Source organism: Daucus carota, chromosome 1, assembly GCF_001625215.2.
Source record: "Daucus carota subsp. sativus chromosome 1, DH1 v3.0, whole genome shotgun sequence".
Lineage (NCBI taxonomy): Eukaryota > Viridiplantae > Streptophyta > Magnoliopsida > Apiales > Apiaceae > Daucus > Daucus carota.
In genome coordinates, this window is record NC_030381.2 from 53,707,845 (window position 1) to 53,725,905 (window position 18,061).

Below are 18,061 nucleotides of genomic sequence, written 5' to 3' on the forward strand. Positions count from 1 at the left end.
TGCAGACATTCTTTTTTTATAATTGAACACTATTCGGTAAACTTCAGTTTATGTTGCGGAACTTGTGTTGTATGATAACTGAAAGACTTGTTAGAGCATCTCCAACGGGGTTAGCTATAATCGTTGGCAAAATTGGACCTGTAAGATATTATGTAAAATTTGCCGAACCTGTAAGACATTGTGCTTCAACGGTGTTGGTTATATTGGTTGACTATAATTTAAAATTAGTATGTTATTAATATTTTAAATTGTTAAAATAGAATATATCAGTTCAATATGGTAATAAATGATGTGTAATATTCCTACAGATTTCTTACAGACTTGTAGCGGATCGACAAATATAGCCATCCATAGGAGGTTAGCTAAAATTATAGACAACAGATGGATGTGGTTGGAGTGGTATTTTTTCAACAGGTTGGCTAAATTTTTTATATTTGGCATTGCCAACTCACTTTTTAGCTAAGTATGGTTGGAGATGCTCTTACCGGTTTCTTTTGTCCAAAAAGGAAAAAGAAGTGAACCGTTTGGTGATTTTTCCTGCAATTGTTACCCTATCTTTTCGCTAGACAGTGGTTTTATTTTGTTAATTCCCACCGTCCTACAAAATTATAATTTTCAATCTGGTAACCTTCAGCTGAATAAAATGATGAATACAAAGTCACACTTTTCTTTATGATGCACAAATGTACCGATTTATATGAGATTTTATTACCATTACACTTAACTGGGAATGAATAAGAGGTAGCAGATAGGTGGCAATCACAAGAACGCCTGAGGTTTCATTCACCGGAAACCACCTCCTGCTTTCGGTATTGTTGCCTCTTCTCCTTTGGGAACCTGGCTGTGTTTGCTGGTGCAAACGCATTTGCCATCGACACACTTGGCCCCAAAGGGACGTTATTTCAGGCAATCAGCACTAATAGTGCATCCTTGCACTGATGGCACAGGTGAACACAAGAACTAGTGTTAAAACTATGAAAAACTGCTAGCGAAAATAACTATATGGATAATTTATTTGTGTTACTTTGCTTATTGCAAATTTGCTAGATGAAATTGGAGGTCACGCTAATTCACTTATATATATATGTGATGTATAATGATATAATGAAGAATTGTTTGTTTCCTTTTTTGGCAAATCCTCTGTATTAATGTTGTTGATTTGCAAAGATCAGGTTTTTAATTATATTCCAGATAGTATGATACGTTTCCTTATCTCAATATACTATTTGGAAAATGACCCAAGAAACTTAGAGCATCTCCAAGGTAATCTCTGTATCTAAAATATAATAAAATAATGATCACCTAAAATATAGGTAAGCAAAAAGTTGTTTTAGAGCATCTCCAACCATACAAAACCCTTGGCTAAAAAATGAGTTGGCATTCCAAAATTAAAAAATATAGTCAACATCCTGAAAAAATAGCACTCCAACCACACTAATCTGTTGTCTATAATTTTAGTCAACCTCTTATGGATGACTATATTTGTCGAACCTCTACAGGTCTGTAAGAAATCTGTAGGAAGATTACACATCATTTATTACCGTATTAAACTGATATATTCTATTTTAATAATCTAAAATATTAATAACATACTATTTTTAAATTATAGCCAATATCATTGAAGCAAAATGTGTTACAGGTTCAGCAAATTTTACATAATGTCTTACAGGTCCAATTTAGCCAACGATTATAGTCAACACCGTTGGAGATGCTCTTACTCCAATGGTATTACCTATACATGTTACCTATAATTTAAAAATTAGTATTTATTCGATATTTAAGGTAATATATGCGAGAAGAGGTAGAGTTGGAGTAAATATATGTTATATTATAGATAATATTGATGATGTGGCATTATAGGGGTTGGATTTTCGCTCCCTCAAATAAAGGGATGAGTTTTCTCTCCCCTAAAATTTTTAGAGGATAGAGAGTTGTGTTGGAGGACTGATTTTTGATGCTAACCCCTAAATCTTGTCTACCTAGATCAAATTTGAGTAAGGAGAGCTTGCATTGGGGTTGCTCTTATAGCTGAAAAGCAAGTCCTGGTTAATTACGAAAAATCGACCAAAATCATTGTAAAAACGAGTTTTGGTTAAGCAATTGTCTCAGTTGATGTACCAAATATAGTAGATCAGTGATTAGGCTAATCATGTTTTAACTAACTTAACTCCCTGCAAATGCATGTGTTTAGTAGAAGCGTAGGAGGTCCACTTGAATATTGGCCGTGAATGAATTGTCACCCAAGTTCTGGCAATGCATGCAGAATAAAATTAGGATTTGCAAACCGAAAAACTAACAAGATGTTAAAAATAAATAAAGGACAGCAGCTACATAAAACCAAAAAATATGAAGTGGACGCCAACTAAAGCTCCTAAATTCCTAACCTAGATTCCCTCTCCCTCTATGAGATCTTCACAGCCTTCCCTTCACAGATCCCAAATCCCACGCCATCATATTTGTCTAACCACAACATTAGTACTACTGTTAGCACTTAGCACTAAATATATTGTTTGATAGCCCGGCTTTTCTGAACTTATAAGTCAGAAATAATTATTTGTATCTTTTAGAAAGTAACTTATAAGTCAACTTCCGATTTGTAAGTCTGAATCTGAGAAATTGAAAGTACTAGTTTTGTGAGAGATTTTTATTTTTTTTAAAATTTGATTTCACTAAAATGTAAGAAATCACTTTAAAAGATAATTTATCATATTTTATTATATAAATACCAGATAAGCTGTCAATACAAAAAAAAAACTTATCCAAACATATAAATTGAAAGTTATTTTTCACTTATATACAACTTCTCACCAAGCCATAAATGCTTTTTTGTTTCAAGTTAAAGCACACGGTCACATAATCACTATGCTTTTATATGAGTGAAATGAATTTTTTTTTAGAAGTTGGTTTGAGACATCGGTGAGATTTGAAATTTGAAACTTAATTTTTTTAATTTTCGTGTGAAAGAGAGTCAGAATCCGAAATCCGAATTCAAGCCTTTTTCAAATTGTAAGGGTGACCACTTCGGTTATTCATACTGTACCAACCATAGTACTATTACATTGTATTGTTGCGTTTATTTTTTGTTGCAATGTTTTAAATGTTGGTAAAGGTATTTGCAAGGATATTTCTTGATTCTACAAATCTAAGATTAGATTTTGCAGAGGCTGGACAGGCCTGGTAGTAGGGTGAACAGCAATAGGGGGTAAATTACTTAAATGCAAGTTTTGAAAATATAAACAAAATGTCTTGTTAATGCAGTCACGCTTCGCGGCTTCGGTCAGAATTACTATTTCACAGGTCAAAGAATGAGTGCTTTTATTTTTATAGTGCTATAGTATTGTGATTTATTCAAATATAAAACTTTGTATTTGATAATTTATAGGGTTAGAGAATTAGGGCTAGAGGGGTTGGATTCTCACCCATCACCTTGAAAGATATAAATTAAACAAAAAATGTAAGAATTCCAAATTTATCTTATGAACAAATTTGGAATGTCATGAAACCTCTCGAAATTGACATATAGGGGTGTTTGGCTGGGCTTTCCAGCTTCTGGATTTATAAGTTAGAAGCACTTATTCGTACCGTTTGTATAAAAAAAAGACAAGAAGAACTTATAAAAAGTTAGGAATGCTAACTTTTGTTTCACGACTTCTATTTATTTCTCAAATACTTTAATCACTTATAAGTCTTAACTTGCTTCTCACTTCTACTTCACTTTTTTATTTTAAGCAAGAAACACTTATTTTAAACTCAGTCAAACCGCCCCATAGTTAACCCCATTTGTAAACTAATTTTGGCAGCTCTAGCTTAAGATTTGGTACTCCATTTTTGCACTCAAAGTTCAGACTAGACACCTAGGCAGCTCAATCAGTTGAAAGGATCCATATGCTTATCTTGAGATCCTAATAAAACAAAAGGATCAGTCATCAGCGTACATAAAATATTAAAATCTACTTTAGATTAGTAGCCAAGAATTCAACACTTGTTTATAGCAACAACTTCACAAATATTTAACAAAATATGGAATAGACCAGCAATGCAATTTTTACAATAAAAGAAAACTAAGATTCACCCTCTCTCCCTCCCCCTCTCTCTCAAATCTCTCTCTCCCTCCCTCTCTCAAATTTCTCTCCCAGTCTCTCCCTCCCTCCCTCTCTCAAATCTCTCTCAATCTCTCTGCACATACTTTGTCTATTAAACCCCTCTGTGTCTATCTACCTTCCACTTCTCTCTTAAAACCTCTGCTGCATTCTATGCATTAATATCACTCTCTGAACACTACACAAGTCCCTCATTCCTCTGCATTCATCTACCAACCCACTACATCATTTTACCAAATTCACACTCTTTCCCACTTACAACTTCAGTCTTATAACACACCCCTTCATTTCTTCACTTCCCAAATATACATTCTTGATTCTTGGCTTAAAATGAGGGGCTTCAAAGAAGACATAAAGGATGAAACAAAGGGTGTTTGGGTGGATGGAGCAATCATAGTAGGTGCAGGACCATCTGGGCTAGCAGTCTCAGCTTGTCTCAAGAAAAACAACATCACTTCTTTAGTTCTTGAGAGGAATGATTGTTTAGCTTCATTATGGCAAAAAAGGACTTATGATTTTCTCAAGCTCCACCTCCCTCAGAACTTTTGTGAGCTTCCTTTCTTTGGTTTTCCGAGGAACTTTCCCAAGTACCCAACAAAGCACCACTTCATTTCATACATTGAGGCTTATGCTCAGCATTTTGGGATTCAGCCCAGGTTTAAACAAGTGGTGGAGAGGGCAGAGTTTGATTCTTTGAGTGGGTTTTGGAGGGTTTTTAGTCAGGATTGTGAGTATGTTTCGAGGTGGCTTGTGGTGGCAACAGGGGAAAATGCAGAGCCTTTTATTCCTGAGATTGGTGGGATTGAGAGGTTTGATGGGCCTGTGGTGCATACAAGTGAGTATAGATCAGGTGGTGAGTTTAAGAAACAGAGGGTATTGGTTGTGGGGTGTGGGAATTCTGGTATGGAAGTTAGTTTGGATCTCTGTAAGCACAATGCCATTCCTCATTTGGTTGTTAGAAACTCTGTAAGTTCAACTCTCTCTCCCTCTCTCTCTCCCCCTCTCCCTAAGTTCAACTCTCTCTCTCTCCCATCCCCCCCCCCCCCCTCTCTCCCTCTCTCTCTCTCTCTCTCTCTGTGACTTGGTTAATATAGGCTGAGATGTGCTATGTGCATGTGTCAAATTCATGTTTTCTTGTAATATTTAGAACTGAGAAAAGCTGTAACAATTCTGACTTGATTACATTGAATCCTTTATTGATGTGGGAATTTTTATTTTCTTGGTTCTGCTCAGTGCTCATTGTGACTTGCTCATTTCATAAATTTCAGGTGCATGTTTTACCCAGAGAGATGTTTGGGTGCTCTACATTTGGAATAGCAATGGCCCTTCTCAAATGGTTTCCTCTAAGACTAGTTGACAAGTTCCTCATACTAATGTGCAACTCTATCCTTGGCAAAACAGAGAAATTAGGTCTCAGAAGACCGAAAACCGGCCCGATTGAGCTCAAAAATGCCACCGGAAAGACTCCTATTCTTGATGGAGGAGCTCTGTCACATATAAAATCTGGTGAAATTAAGGTAAAATCAAAAACAATATACCAGTGAGCCAAATATGTCAGAATTCAGTGTCATGCATTCTCGGAGATATCCATGTTTTTTTATTTAAATATCTTTGTCTTTTTAAGGTAATGGTAGGAGTGAAAGAGATAACAAGCAATGGGGCCAAATTCATGGATGGCCAAGAGAGAGAATTTGATGCTATAGTATTGGCTACAGGCTACAAGAGCAATGTCCCATTTTGGCTTAAGGTAATGCATGACTGCATGAGCAGCAGTACTGTGTTTTTATTTCTCGGTTCCTACAAAATTTTGTAGTTAATTTGTCGTTGAAAATACGGGTACGTTTGGTTTGATTTGGTACTTTAAAAATATCGGAAACACGAAAAATGACTCCCCAAATATTTAAGCAGTTTAAGTATGCTCATGGTTGTAAAAATCGAGAATCGGGATTAACTATTAGAGGTGCTGATTCAGGATTAATTGGATTAAAAATCGAATATCTTATAATATTTAATACATTAGTTTAATTTACTATATAACATTTCATTTCAAAAATCATAATGATTATTCAGATTTTAAAAATCGAATCGGGCAAGCACCTTGCACCCTTGCACAGGATTAATCAGCCAAATCGGAGATTTTTAGAACTATGCATGTGCTCCACAATTAGTAGAATCCTATGGTGCTTAAGTGGAGATTCCAAGAACAATATCAATATGAACTGACAGTTTTGTAATTTACTGCAAATTTTTGACACTGTGTCCAAGCAGACTCTGCTCTGTGCTTGTGTGTAAATATACATCTGTTTTTACTGTTATCTTATCATCAGTCATATAGTTTTGGACTTGTTTAAGCACTAGGTACCCTACAAAAGTTCCTTGTGTATGTTCACTGATGGCCCCTGGGCAAATAAAAGGGAATATCTTCCTGTTAGTTGTTTGGATTATCCTTGCTTCCAGACACTACTCTTGATGTGAAATTGTTTATATTGATGAGATGTAACTGTCACATTTCATAATTATTTAGAAACAACCAAAAGTTAAATCTGTAGAAGAAATCCACATTGGAATAACAGGTGACCATGTAAGTTGTAACTATGCAACTATGCAAGTCTTGCTGGAAAAACATTAATCTTAGCTACAAGTGCCATGTTGGTACAGAGGAAAAATTATACCAAGATTTATTATTGTAATCCCTCGGATTTTTCTTCCGAATATGTTTTTGACATTAAGAGGTCGAGGTTCAAGTCTTAGTAGAGTCATGTATCAGCATTTTAAATTTTTAAAAAAAATGCAATACTTTGTATTTTGTAAATATATATATATGTCGGGTTTGGCTTACTTTATTTTTTTGATAAACCGCAGGGAAATGAGCTAATTACAGAAGACGGATTGCAAAAGGCGTCGAACGGAAATGGGTGGAAAGGAAAGAACGGATTGTATACGGTGGGATTCAGCAAGAAAGGCCTTCTTGGTACTGCATCAGATGCGCTTAATATTGCCAGAGATATTGCTGATCATTTGAAATCATGTAAAGACTGCAACAATAGCTGTAGGTCAATTGCTGTCTTACAAACATAAGATTGTTGTTTAACTATGCAGAAGGTAGATTCAGAGGTAACAGCAAGGTTTTAAACAAAATGTGATGCATTTTGGTTTATTTCTCTTCCCCTGGAAGAAAGATGTTCCAAACAAATTTCCTAACATATACTACTATATATATATATATACACACGCGACGCATATCCATCAAACATGAATGACACCATAATTCCTTAAAAGTTGAAGTTCAAAATTGAGGCACTATAAATTTTGAAAGCTGAGATGAAGCATAATTGATCACATAAAATTTAGAATATCTATCAACTCATGTCCCTGTTATCAGTGCCCAACCTTTTCTATCTAAGTAGATCCTCTTGAGATCATCCACAAGCCAGAATCATAATAAGGTTGCAACACGAAAATTGAATAAAGAGATACAACAGTAAGGGCAGTGAAATCTGAAAGCACTAGGATTATTGGTACTGAAATTCTCATCCTAGTACAACTTGAACTTGCTTCGAGACCTCGTGAGAGTAACTCATTTCATTCTTCTCCTTCTATCCCTGTCTCTTTCTCGACCCTTGTCCCTGCCATCATCCCTTTCCCTGCTTCCACTCTTCTCCCGATCCCTTCGTCTTTCACTTTCCAACTCATGGGCTCTGTCCCGGTGTCTTTCTTTATCTCTGTCACCCTCATTTTCCCTTTCCTTGTCTCTACTTGATTTTCGCTGAGGGCTTCTGCTTCTGCTATGACTGCGAGTACGCTTTCTTGATGATTCACGAGACTCATCTCGTCTCTCCCTTCTATCTGACGATGGTTTTTCTGCAGGTACAGAGGTCACGAGATTTATTAAGAAAGTTATTTTAATAACATGAAAAAAAGAAAATTCCCGGTCAAACATTTTATACAACTGCATAAACGCCCTACCCCCTGCAATTGTATCTTTCTGATACAATAATGCAGTCAAACATTTCTCAGTATCAGCACTACCACAATTCGATATAAAGGCAACATATTATCTACCATCCTAATTCAATAGCATCAAAAAAATCAAAGGGCATTCAATTTGTATCGGATTCCTCTTACAAAATTAAAAAAATCCAATATCATCAGTGACCCCTGTTTGATTGACCAGCAGAATATTAAAGGAGCACTTACTGCTGATTGGAGCATTTTCATTAGAATGTACTAATCCAAATTCCGACTCCAGATGCTTTCGATGGATTGCGACCTTCTTCTCGATTTCCGCGACATCTTTTATTCCCCGATCCTCAAGGGATTCCCGATACTCAATTAAAGAAACTTCAATACGTCTTAATATTTGTCTGAAACAAAAATTCATCAGTCAAGCACCAGAAAAGGAAAGGAAAAGATGTTGCACTTCAATACCCAGCAGAAGAAGATATATAACAAAAGCAGATCGGATTCACAGTAATGATTCAACAACCACCACCGCCAATAGACTGAACTAAAGTATACACTAAAACTCGCATGAAAGTATTTGGGATAGTGGCATATATAACACAACAGATATTAGCATAAAGCATACCTTTGTTCTTCAGTAATCCCAGTATCAGGATGCACCAGAACACTTGCATCAGTTGTCATGTCCACCTCAACAGACTTGTGAATCTCATCATTAGCATTCTCACTCCCAGAAGATGAATATGTTAGCCCAAGATCCCTAGTACTTGTATTCTGTTCGTCGTCCCTTTCATCGTCATCTCTTGCCCACTTAGAGGCTGTTAGCATGGGTTCATTTCTACCTTTATCTGTAAACGCTCTTAATTCAGGTTGCGGTATGGGAATGGTAGGAGCCAATATACCAGATCCTTTACCTTGTGATGGCAACTCATCTACCCTGTTACGAATCAATGCTGAAGACCCCGCAGACTCCATCTCAGTAATTGTTTCTTTCTGCCCACCTGCATACCTACCAGAACTTGAATGAATCTGAGCATATTTCAAGTCATCGTTTAGTTCATAGCCCCTCTGTTTTTCTGCCTCCTCCAGATAAAGCAATCTTGCAACCATTGTTTCTCTACCACCTACAAGAGATAATCCATTATGCCTGCAGCGTCTTTCAAGCTCGCCAATTGGAAGATTTAAGAGTTCCTGTGTGGCTGCTCCCTTTCCCATTGCCAGTGCTGCATCTTGATTGGTCTTTATTGCATCACTTGTATCACCAGGGTTTATTTTCTTTTCTAACTCTGGTGCATCACCACATATGGAATGAAAAGGAACTACCCCACCACTCCCGGATCTAAGAAAAGTGGCACGTAATCCATTCACATATGCATCTGAAAAGAGAAACCAGTCCGCCCATACTTGAAGAACCTTGAGAACTCGTTCCTGCAGCGTATTGGTGATAAATGTATCAAACCAAAGTATAAAGGACCACAAGCAAACCAAACACATTAAATATGAGAGCCAATTGCTATGAAATATACCTTAAGTGCCTCGGCAGTAATCCTGCCCGATATACTACGATACAAGTCATTGAAGCTCTCCACTATATCTGGTAAAGTTGCTTCAAATTTGGTGCGATAAGCAGATGCATTTTTTACAGGAGCACTGCTATTGTGAAGGATGTCCGAGACAAGCATGAGCCTAGCAACTTTAGTAGGAATAGGAGTTTCTTTTAGAGTCAAAGACTCTGTCAAAACTTCAACAATCTGCAAGCATGAAACACCGACATAAACACTCAAGAACACTTCAGATTAAGAAACTAAAATTCTTCCATCCCTTTTCCCTTATTTCTGTTTCCTTCTATAGTAGATTTCTAGCTTGCGAGTACAATTCATACTAAAAGAAAAACATTATTCAATAACAATCAATTGCATGCTTTCGGAAAATGTGATTGATGTGGTAGGATGAAAACTAAAACAGACAAAGTCATAATTAGGTTTACTCACTAAACTAAAATGTGTAGCATATAAACACTACATTACTATTTCCCACATGGAGGTGAATATGTTGGACATGCATACATATATTCAGATATAGGCATTTGCGCTGAAATTACCTCTCCAGCGGCATCAGCATTATCCAGAGCAAAGCCCATAGCTTCTTTTATCTGACTTCTTTCTAAAGTCAAGGCCCGCAGCATATCTTCAAATTCATCTCTTTGAGAATCAGTAAGTGTCCGTTCGGGCTCTATACGCTATACAGGATGACGAGAACTTTAGTAAAGACAAGTGTTACACTATACTGTATCAGATGTGCAAGAGCAGTAATCTTCAATGCACACTATGCCATCATGCTGACATGGCGCTACTTGATGCACAATAGCAGTAATATTAAATGCATTCCATGTCATCATAGACAGAGAGAGAGAGAGAGAGAGAGAGAGATGTGGATAGATTTGTATTTTTGCTTCTCATTGTTTGATATGTATAAAAAGTGCACATCTCTCTCAGTGTATACGAGCATGCACCATAATAAACCAGCTTATTTGTTGGATGTAATATTGTACAGGATCAGAACAGAGAGTACCCTGCTTCTACCAGCAGCATATGTAGATCCAGACTCCTTTTCAAGCTCTGGGCTTTTAGCAATTGGCAGAGGAGGGGGAATCCATCTAAACATAATTTTTAAGGAAAAAAGTGAGTACTGAATCACATAAAATGTCCAGAAAAATCATTTGTCATCTAAAGTCACGTAACTTTAAAGCATACTAATATTTAGCAAAAAAATATAAAAGAATTTAAAGCATAATAGCAACCTAAGAAAACATATTTTATGCATTACCTCCCGCTACCGGTTATCATGATAAAAGGCTCAGTTCGCCAGCGCTGAAGTGTATCACCCTGCACAAGAACGGAATAATTTACATTGTTTCATATGCTACTTTAAGTCATTTTATGCAGTACATATTTGGCAAGTGTTGTATTTTTCTCCTATGTCAGATGGATGTTACACAGATCTCATTTTACAGATTTATCACTACAGACCAGCCAACTAGTCATCTCAGCTGTTCCATCTACCAATAACTAAAATTCTAAGAAACCTTCGCCATCCCATGAAGGTAGCAAGAGAGATACAATTGGACCAAAAGGCTGTTGGTGAAATATTCTTATATATTTTTTCAAACAAATAAAACTCTGCATAAGTAAAAAAAATTAAAATTAATAATAAATCAACAAAAATACGTAGAATTAATCACTCAAGCTTCACAAACCACCGCAAACCAATCTTGCACAGATGTAACAAAGGTACTGTCTCCAGCAAATCATTCTTGCAAAACATACTAACCCTAAGCTGATCTAAAAAAGGTATTCCAGAAGTTTCTTATTACATTGAATGTACCTGCGCAAAGGAGTACAACCTCCAGACATAGTAGGTATGCTCCTTCGATCCAAGTTCAAACAAAAACGAGAAAAGAGGATTTCCGCGGCCTCTCTCCATAATAGCTTGCTCAAAAGCGCAACCTCCATCCAGAATGTAGAGAGCCATTGTATCGATTACATGGCGAAGATGATCATCTTCAGGAAGAGTAACCTTTATATCTGGCACATTAGGAGTAAGAACCTGCAAAGACATAACAAATTAGTAAAGGAATTATTCATAATGAGAAATAGGCACTAGAGTTGCATTTTTTAATTGGTACACAATGTGATAATGGTATATTCTGCTCCGCATTGAAAACAACAATAATGAATTAATATTGTGTGTGTGTGCGTGAGAGAGAGAGAGAGAGAGAGAGAGGCACTGATGTTAAGAATTTAAATTGGTACATAATGTGAAAATGCTATGGCCTAAAAATAGTAATCCCAACCCATACAGGGTCCTCAAGACTGAACTCAAACTCTATTACATACAGATGCATGATAACATGTAATGTTTGACAATAAATCAAGTAGACTAAAGAATTTACCAATTCAGAGTTCTGGCTCGGTACTGAAGTCACAGGAGGGCCGGATGGACCAGATAAGATGACAGTTGCACCCTGTGAATCACAGAAAAGATATCTTAATGTGCATATATATACATATGTAAGCAACTAATACATTTGATATATAACCTAGCAACTAATACATTTGATATATAACCTAGCAACTAGCACATTTAATATATAACCTATAAATTTTCATATTAGGAATCCTTTAACTAAACTACTCAAACAACCTCCTAATATATCTGTCCACGAGATTTATAATAAAATTAAAAGAAAAAAAAAAAGAAATGCACATATACAAACTAATTAATAAAATTAAATCAAACATGAACCTCTTTACTCCTGATAGCCATATGTCCTGGAGGTGGAGCAGGCAGCGCTTGTGATGGAAGGGAAACAGATTTGCCCCACCCAATCTTTAACTCATATTCATAAACAATAACCCCTGTCCAAAAGGAAAAATATATTTAACTAACCACGTGTATGTACATACTACATAGCCATGCACGTCATAGGAATGTATATAAATCAATTTGCAGTAAATTCAGATAATAGAATATGCACAAGTATCCAATGTTTATAAACCAAATGCTCAAATCTCAGATCCAGATTTCTCATTCTGAAATGCCACAACTTAAACTATCACGAGATAGATTACATCATAAAGGCCTAGTCCTATGTTGATCAAGTAGATATTATGTATAATTACGACAATTGCACATTATTAAGAGAAGCAAGGTATAACCTTGCATCTCATCTTTAGCAGCCTGTCCATCCGCTCTGTTCATAAAAGCTACAAACCCACAGTTTCTTTGTCGTCTACGTTCCTCTTCTGTTCTGGGCCACATTATTTTCACACTGGCAATAGGTCCAAATCTTCCAAAAGTACGGAGAAGAAAACTCTCATCTACCTAGAATATAACATCAAAGAAACTTGTTTTTACGTCAACAGTTTTATGTGAAAGTGAGAAAAATAACTGTATCACACAATTAAGGATTCAACCTGGGGCGCAAGATTCCCCACATATAGATTTGTTGTTTGTGGATCTCCATCATCAAATGAGCCAGGCTTACCACTGGGATCAAAATCATCAGGCAGCTCATCAAATCTGCTGGACAGCTGAGAAAGAATACGATTCAGTATTCACTTGTGAAATAATAACTATAATTACGTGCAAGAGGAAACGATCTGCTAATTTCACATGTCAATATATCAAAATAATCATTTCAGCATCCACATCAAAAGCTAAACTTTCACAAGTTAAAAGGCAGATCCTATAGCCAATTTATAGCACATAGTAGATGCTATACATACAATATCATCAAAAATTCAAATTCTAGAGAGGTGCTGATGTCAAACAACAATACAGTTAAACTGGCCATATATAGAATTGTAATCTGGTACACATGCAGATTATATCAAGCAGTTTCTTACAGAAGAGTTATCAGTATGACGACCATCACGCCAGTGTTCACGCTCTTGGTTGCGCCGTTCCCTCATTTCTTGCTCGTGCTTTAATTCTTCCATAAAATGATCAATATTCCGAGATTTCCCTTTCTCTTTTTCCTTAGGCCTCTCATCCTCCTTCTGCAAATATCATATTTAAGTAAAATATTACTTGACATAACCCACCTGCTCTTCCATGGAATAAGAAAGGGACATTAAATTGCAATTACCTTTTTCTCAAAATCTTTTCCCTTGGTTGCCATTGGAGGTGGTAAGAAAGATGGAACATACCTGCAGAGATGGAAGGATCGCTTGCTAAAAACTGGCATACTGTTATCTTTTTCAGCTCAAATCTTCACAAGTATTGCAAACTGTTCTAAAAAAATTTGAACTTTAACCTATACTTTTCTCTAATTGTCCTAGAGAAAGTCTAAACTATGTGTTATTAAGCTTATAAAAGAAATTATATTATTCATATTACAAGTAAAATAAAAAAAGTTTAGCATGTTTGCTATAAATCAGTTTTGAGGTCCTAGCTTGTCTAATGTAGAACAATGGCAAACGATTCCAATGACAATCTGGTCAAAGCTTCACAAACAGTGATCGCTGATCACTAGATCAAAAGGTATAGAAATTTTAGTACATTATCACCCCCTCGTTTCAAGAAAATCACAATATCCATGATCCATCCATCAAAGGCCTCTCTATCTTATAGTCCTATTTCTTACCATAAACACGCTTGTGACCCCCCGATTCTTTAATGTCATACCACCACTTCATAATCAAAAGGCCAAAATTACAATATCTGCTATTTCTTATAATCAACCGACAGAGATGAGCCTAAATCCACAGAAAGATAGCAACAAGTACAACAAAACCGAATCCATCATCAGAGATTGAATATTTAGTAAACCATGTTCAGCAAATAAGTCAACATCATTATAGCTTTTAGAATACAAAAATTTGCCAACATCTCACAATATTATATCACACGAGGATTATATATAGTTTTACAAAAATATCTAAAGCGGAAATGGACATGTTATCTTTGCCTTTTCAATTATGTAATATGTATTACTTTGTCCCATAAAACAAAAGCTAAAATCAGATATGACTGTTTGTTGATTGCTATTAGATGGATCTCTGTTTAAACAATCAAGAAAGTACAATAGAGGAAGTTAGAAGTCGCGAAAACGAGGATGTTGCTTATATATTGGGTATGTGGTTGTCATGTCAGAAAGAATATGAAACAAGGCCTCCAGGTTAAAGCTACGAGTCATGCTTATTACAAATAAAGTAAGAGAAAATATGGTAGTGTTCAGGCTAAGTCCCGCTTAAGACAAACGACAGAATTGGTGAGCAGCGGAGCATGGAGCATGTATTGGTCAAGGGATAAGAAGCAGGCTACAGAGTATGCAGGATAAGGACAGGCTGTTTGCCTTAAACAAGGACATGAAATCATGTAGATGCTGGATAAGGTTTCCATATTTTTTGTAGATATTGAGACCACCTAATTGAGGGGGTGAGGTAGGGTTAAGGAAATTCCAGATAAGAACGTACTGTTTTTAGGCTGAACGGAAAGGTGGCCGGAGTAGGCAAAAACTAGTATTTACAGGAGCATTTTCTACTGTATTGATTTTTCATGTTATTCTATGCTATTTCACTTACTGTCTTTACTACCTGGACAGATTTAAATTTTTTGCAGCTTCTCAAAATATTTCTTATAAAATCAAAAAATTCTTAATGTTCAACATCTTTCAAAACAGTCCAATGGAAATCTTTACAAAAAAGCCTGCTCTTAGGAGTTAAGAGTGACAATAACGTATGACAACTCACAGGGTTAGAAAAAGGATGGAAATCTGGATATAAACAAGATTGGTGATAATTAGGGTGCTCGTTAGTTGATACATAAAGCAAAAACATGCGCCACCACTGCTTGTACTTTTATCAAACTTTAAAAGTTAAAGCTAATGAAAATCACTAACACTCCCTACTACAATATCTGTAAATCTCACAAATGCACAATTTCCTCACAATATAAAGTTAATCTCAACAAATTTCTTCACTGCTATATATTTAGAGAAGACAGTAGTTCAGCTAAAAAATTGTCCCTTCTATTCAATCCAAAATCCATTTTCCATACGAATTGGCCAACTTCAAGACACTTCTTTGATCTTTTTGACTTTACCACAAACTTCACCTTGGTTCCGTGAACGTTGTGCCTAATCCTAATTGACTGGTGACTACATTGGATAATTCATGCCTTTGATGCTTGGAAAATAACACCAACAATTACAGTCGCAATGTCACATTCACTTCTATATGGACAGTAAAAATAAATGCACTACCTCCCTAGTCATTCAGTGTAGATACCATAGGGCTGTTGCTAGGTAAAGCCCTAAAGGTTTACAATTTAATCTTTACTCTAGATCTACATTGCAGGGAACTTGTCAAAAAAAAAAAAAGACTCATCAAATAGAAAGAATAAACGGGAAAAGAAGTCCGATGATGGTGTGTGCATAGCTTTTCATGATGCCTTGATACTTGATAGTTTACTTTCTGCTACTTTAACAAAGTGATTCACTCTTTTTCAAATTTTCAACTTGAAAAGATTATTTCATCAATGTATAATGACATGATAGAAAAGCTTACTGGCAAATAAATCTATCAGGTATCAACTAATTCAAATGAGTGGTAGCTCCTACTATACCTTCATTTCAGATAAGTACACTTGCATAGTTTATACGAATCTTCACTCATGTATTCTACCACATATAAGATGTAGTCAAATATACTATTTAAGTGAATCAACCAGCAATAAAACGCATTTAAAATTAAACAATCTCAAGGCTACTGTGAACTCTTCTCTACTTATATTTGGATTGCAAGAACGAAGAGAAGGAAAGCACACCACTATCCGTCATATCCGAAAGTCCAAGTGCAATTGTACACGTGAAACTTAATGGTAAAAGAGTATCCTTATGTTGATAACCAACATTTTACTTTTTGCACTTAGGATGTTTTATCATAAGAGCATTGTAACTTGGTTAATCAAAAGCATTCATTTACCTACTCCCCTTCTTGGAACCAGATACCCCATCTTTGGAATTTCCACCTGCCATCCGTGAATGAATAGAAAGGTCCATGTTTTTATTAATGTGTCCATGTAAAAGAAAAATCATTGATTTACTCCGCAATGCGCAGCAAAAACATAATAAAATACCTCAAAAAAAAAAAATAGAACCCTCAAAAAACATAACATAAACAATCTATCTACATAACACCAACCTTCAGTATCCGTCTTCAGCTTGTCATTAGGATTAATCGTCCCTCCTCTAACAAACGTCTTAGACCCCGGCACACTATCATCCTGGAACGACTCCACAAACTCCGCATATAACCGCGCTGTTTCATCCTCCGCCCTCTGCAATCAAAATAAACACACTATTAACCCCTCGCAAAAAACCTCAAAACATCAAAAATCAGCCAATATTTCAACATATCCCGCAAACTAACCTACCTTTTTCTTAGCTTCCTCCTCTTCTCGATGCTTCTGAAACGGCGTCTTCTTCCTCGTAATCGAGAAAGAGCTCATTTTCTATCTAACTTTCTCAACCAACACAAAAACCCTAAACAATCATTCCTGAACACAAACACTCGTATCAGATTTGCATAACAATCATCTATTCAACAAACACACAAACATAATCAAAACAAACTACACTAACTGCAAAAAAACAAAGAGTGATACACACATATACGTAGATTATGAAACCCTAGAAACATAATCAAACAGTTAATTAATCAAAAAACGTGTTAATTAAATGCACGATTGAGATAAGAGTCGAAGAAATTACGAGATTTGGGCGTCGCGAAGAGAGACGAGCTTGAGGCTGTGTGAATAATTTAATTATATATTTTATTATCGAGAAGAGAGAGAGAGAGAGAGAGAGAGAGAGAGAGAGAGAGAGAGAGAGAGAGAGAGAGATTTGGGCTGAAGAACGAAATATGGTTTAAGGGCTTTTTTGTGTTTTCGATTTTTTATTGGTACAGTTGTATTTCCTGTTTGGTGTCAACTTTTATAATTTTACATATTATTATCGTTTATGAATTCTTTGTGTAAGTTTTTATTCAAGAATAAGATTAAGGTTGCATAATAACTAATATTTTACCCTATTCTTAAATATCTAGTAGGAATTTAAATTATAATATGATATTTAAATTTTGTCAAATCTGATGGCACTGTTGCACTATGAGACATTTATTAAAATATATTATATTTTTTGAGATTTCTTTATAAACATTAATTTTTAAGAATTTGTGCTTGAATCTAAAAAATCCAACATTAATTTTAAGAGACTTTATTTGAATTATGTTATGATCTACTTAAAATTAAAATTATCTATAAAATTTAATACTAATAGATTATTAATATGTTAAAATATTCAATTAAATACATTTCCCATCAAATTTTTCAGATTATCCAAGATGTCATGTACCAAATCTTTTTATATTTATTTGAGATTATATATTTTATTACTCCATCCAGTTCAAATTACATGTCCACTTTCTAAAATT

General features: G+C 35.5%; 2 protein-coding genes across 3 annotated transcripts; one reads left to right on the forward strand and one right to left on the reverse strand.

The window, feature by feature from the left end:
- Positions 1 to 4,264: 4,264 nt before the first annotated feature.
- On the forward strand, positions 4,265 to 7,299 carry LOC108203688 (probable indole-3-pyruvate monooxygenase YUCCA4). The gene is made up of 4 exons (XM_017372753.2): positions 4,265 to 5,066; positions 5,369 to 5,617; positions 5,725 to 5,847; positions 6,963 to 7,299. The coding sequence occupies exons 1-4, from the start codon at positions 4,431 to 4,433 to the stop codon at positions 7,176 to 7,178; spliced, it is 1,224 nt and encodes a 407-aa protein (XP_017228242.1). The 5' UTR covers positions 4,265 to 4,430; the 3' UTR covers positions 7,179 to 7,299.
- Positions 7,300 to 7,422: 123 nt separating this feature from the next.
- Positions 7,423 to 17,497, reverse strand: LOC108203683 (protein RRC1). 2 transcript variants are annotated; one of them, XM_017372737.2, is made up of 18 exons: positions 17,341 to 17,497; positions 17,004 to 17,126; positions 16,772 to 16,907; positions 16,553 to 16,598; positions 13,714 to 13,774; positions 13,472 to 13,624; positions 13,040 to 13,156; positions 12,782 to 12,947; positions 12,369 to 12,481; positions 12,016 to 12,087; positions 11,448 to 11,669; positions 10,890 to 10,948; positions 10,635 to 10,719; positions 10,165 to 10,302; positions 9,590 to 9,814; positions 8,689 to 9,491; positions 8,298 to 8,464; positions 7,423 to 7,961 (listed from the first exon to the last, which is right to left on the reverse strand). In XM_017372737.2, exons 2-18 carry the CDS (start codon positions 17,076 to 17,078, stop codon positions 7,678 to 7,680), a joined length of 2,922 nt encoding a protein of 973 aa, XP_017228226.1. In that variant the 5' UTR covers positions 17,079 to 17,126; positions 17,341 to 17,497; the 3' UTR covers positions 7,423 to 7,677. The 2 variants fall into 2 exon arrangements, with proteins under 2 accessions (XP_017228226.1, XP_017228233.1); XM_017372744.2 differs by lacking the exons at positions 16,553 to 16,598; positions 17,004 to 17,126; positions 17,341 to 17,497 and having other exon boundaries at positions 16,772 to 16,909.
- Positions 17,498 to 18,061: the final 564 nt, after the last annotated feature.

Coding starts and splice junctions, on each gene's coding strand:
- LOC108203688 (XM_017372753.2), top strand. CDS start 4,431: ATGAGGGGCTTCAAAGAAGACATAAAGGATGAAACAAAGGGTGTTTGG. Junction 5,067..5,368: donor ATTTGGTTGTTAGAAACTCT/GTAAGTTCAACT, acceptor CATAAATTTCAG/GTGCATGTTTTACCCAGAGA. Junction 5,618..5,724: donor TAAAATCTGGTGAAATTAAG/GTAAAATCAAAA, acceptor TGTCTTTTTAAG/GTAATGGTAGGAGTGAAAGA.
- LOC108203683 (XM_017372737.2), bottom strand. CDS start 17,078: ATGAGCTCTTTCTCGATTACGAGGAAGAAGACGCCGTTTCAGAAGCAT. Junction 9,815..10,164: donor ATGCTGATGCCGCTGGAGAG/GTAATTTCAGCG, acceptor TCATGCTTGCAG/ATTGTTGAAGTTTTGACAGA. Junction 7,962..8,297: donor TGAAAATGCTCCAATCAGCA/GTAAGTGCTCCT, acceptor CTGTACCTGCAG/AAAAACCATCGTCAGATAGA.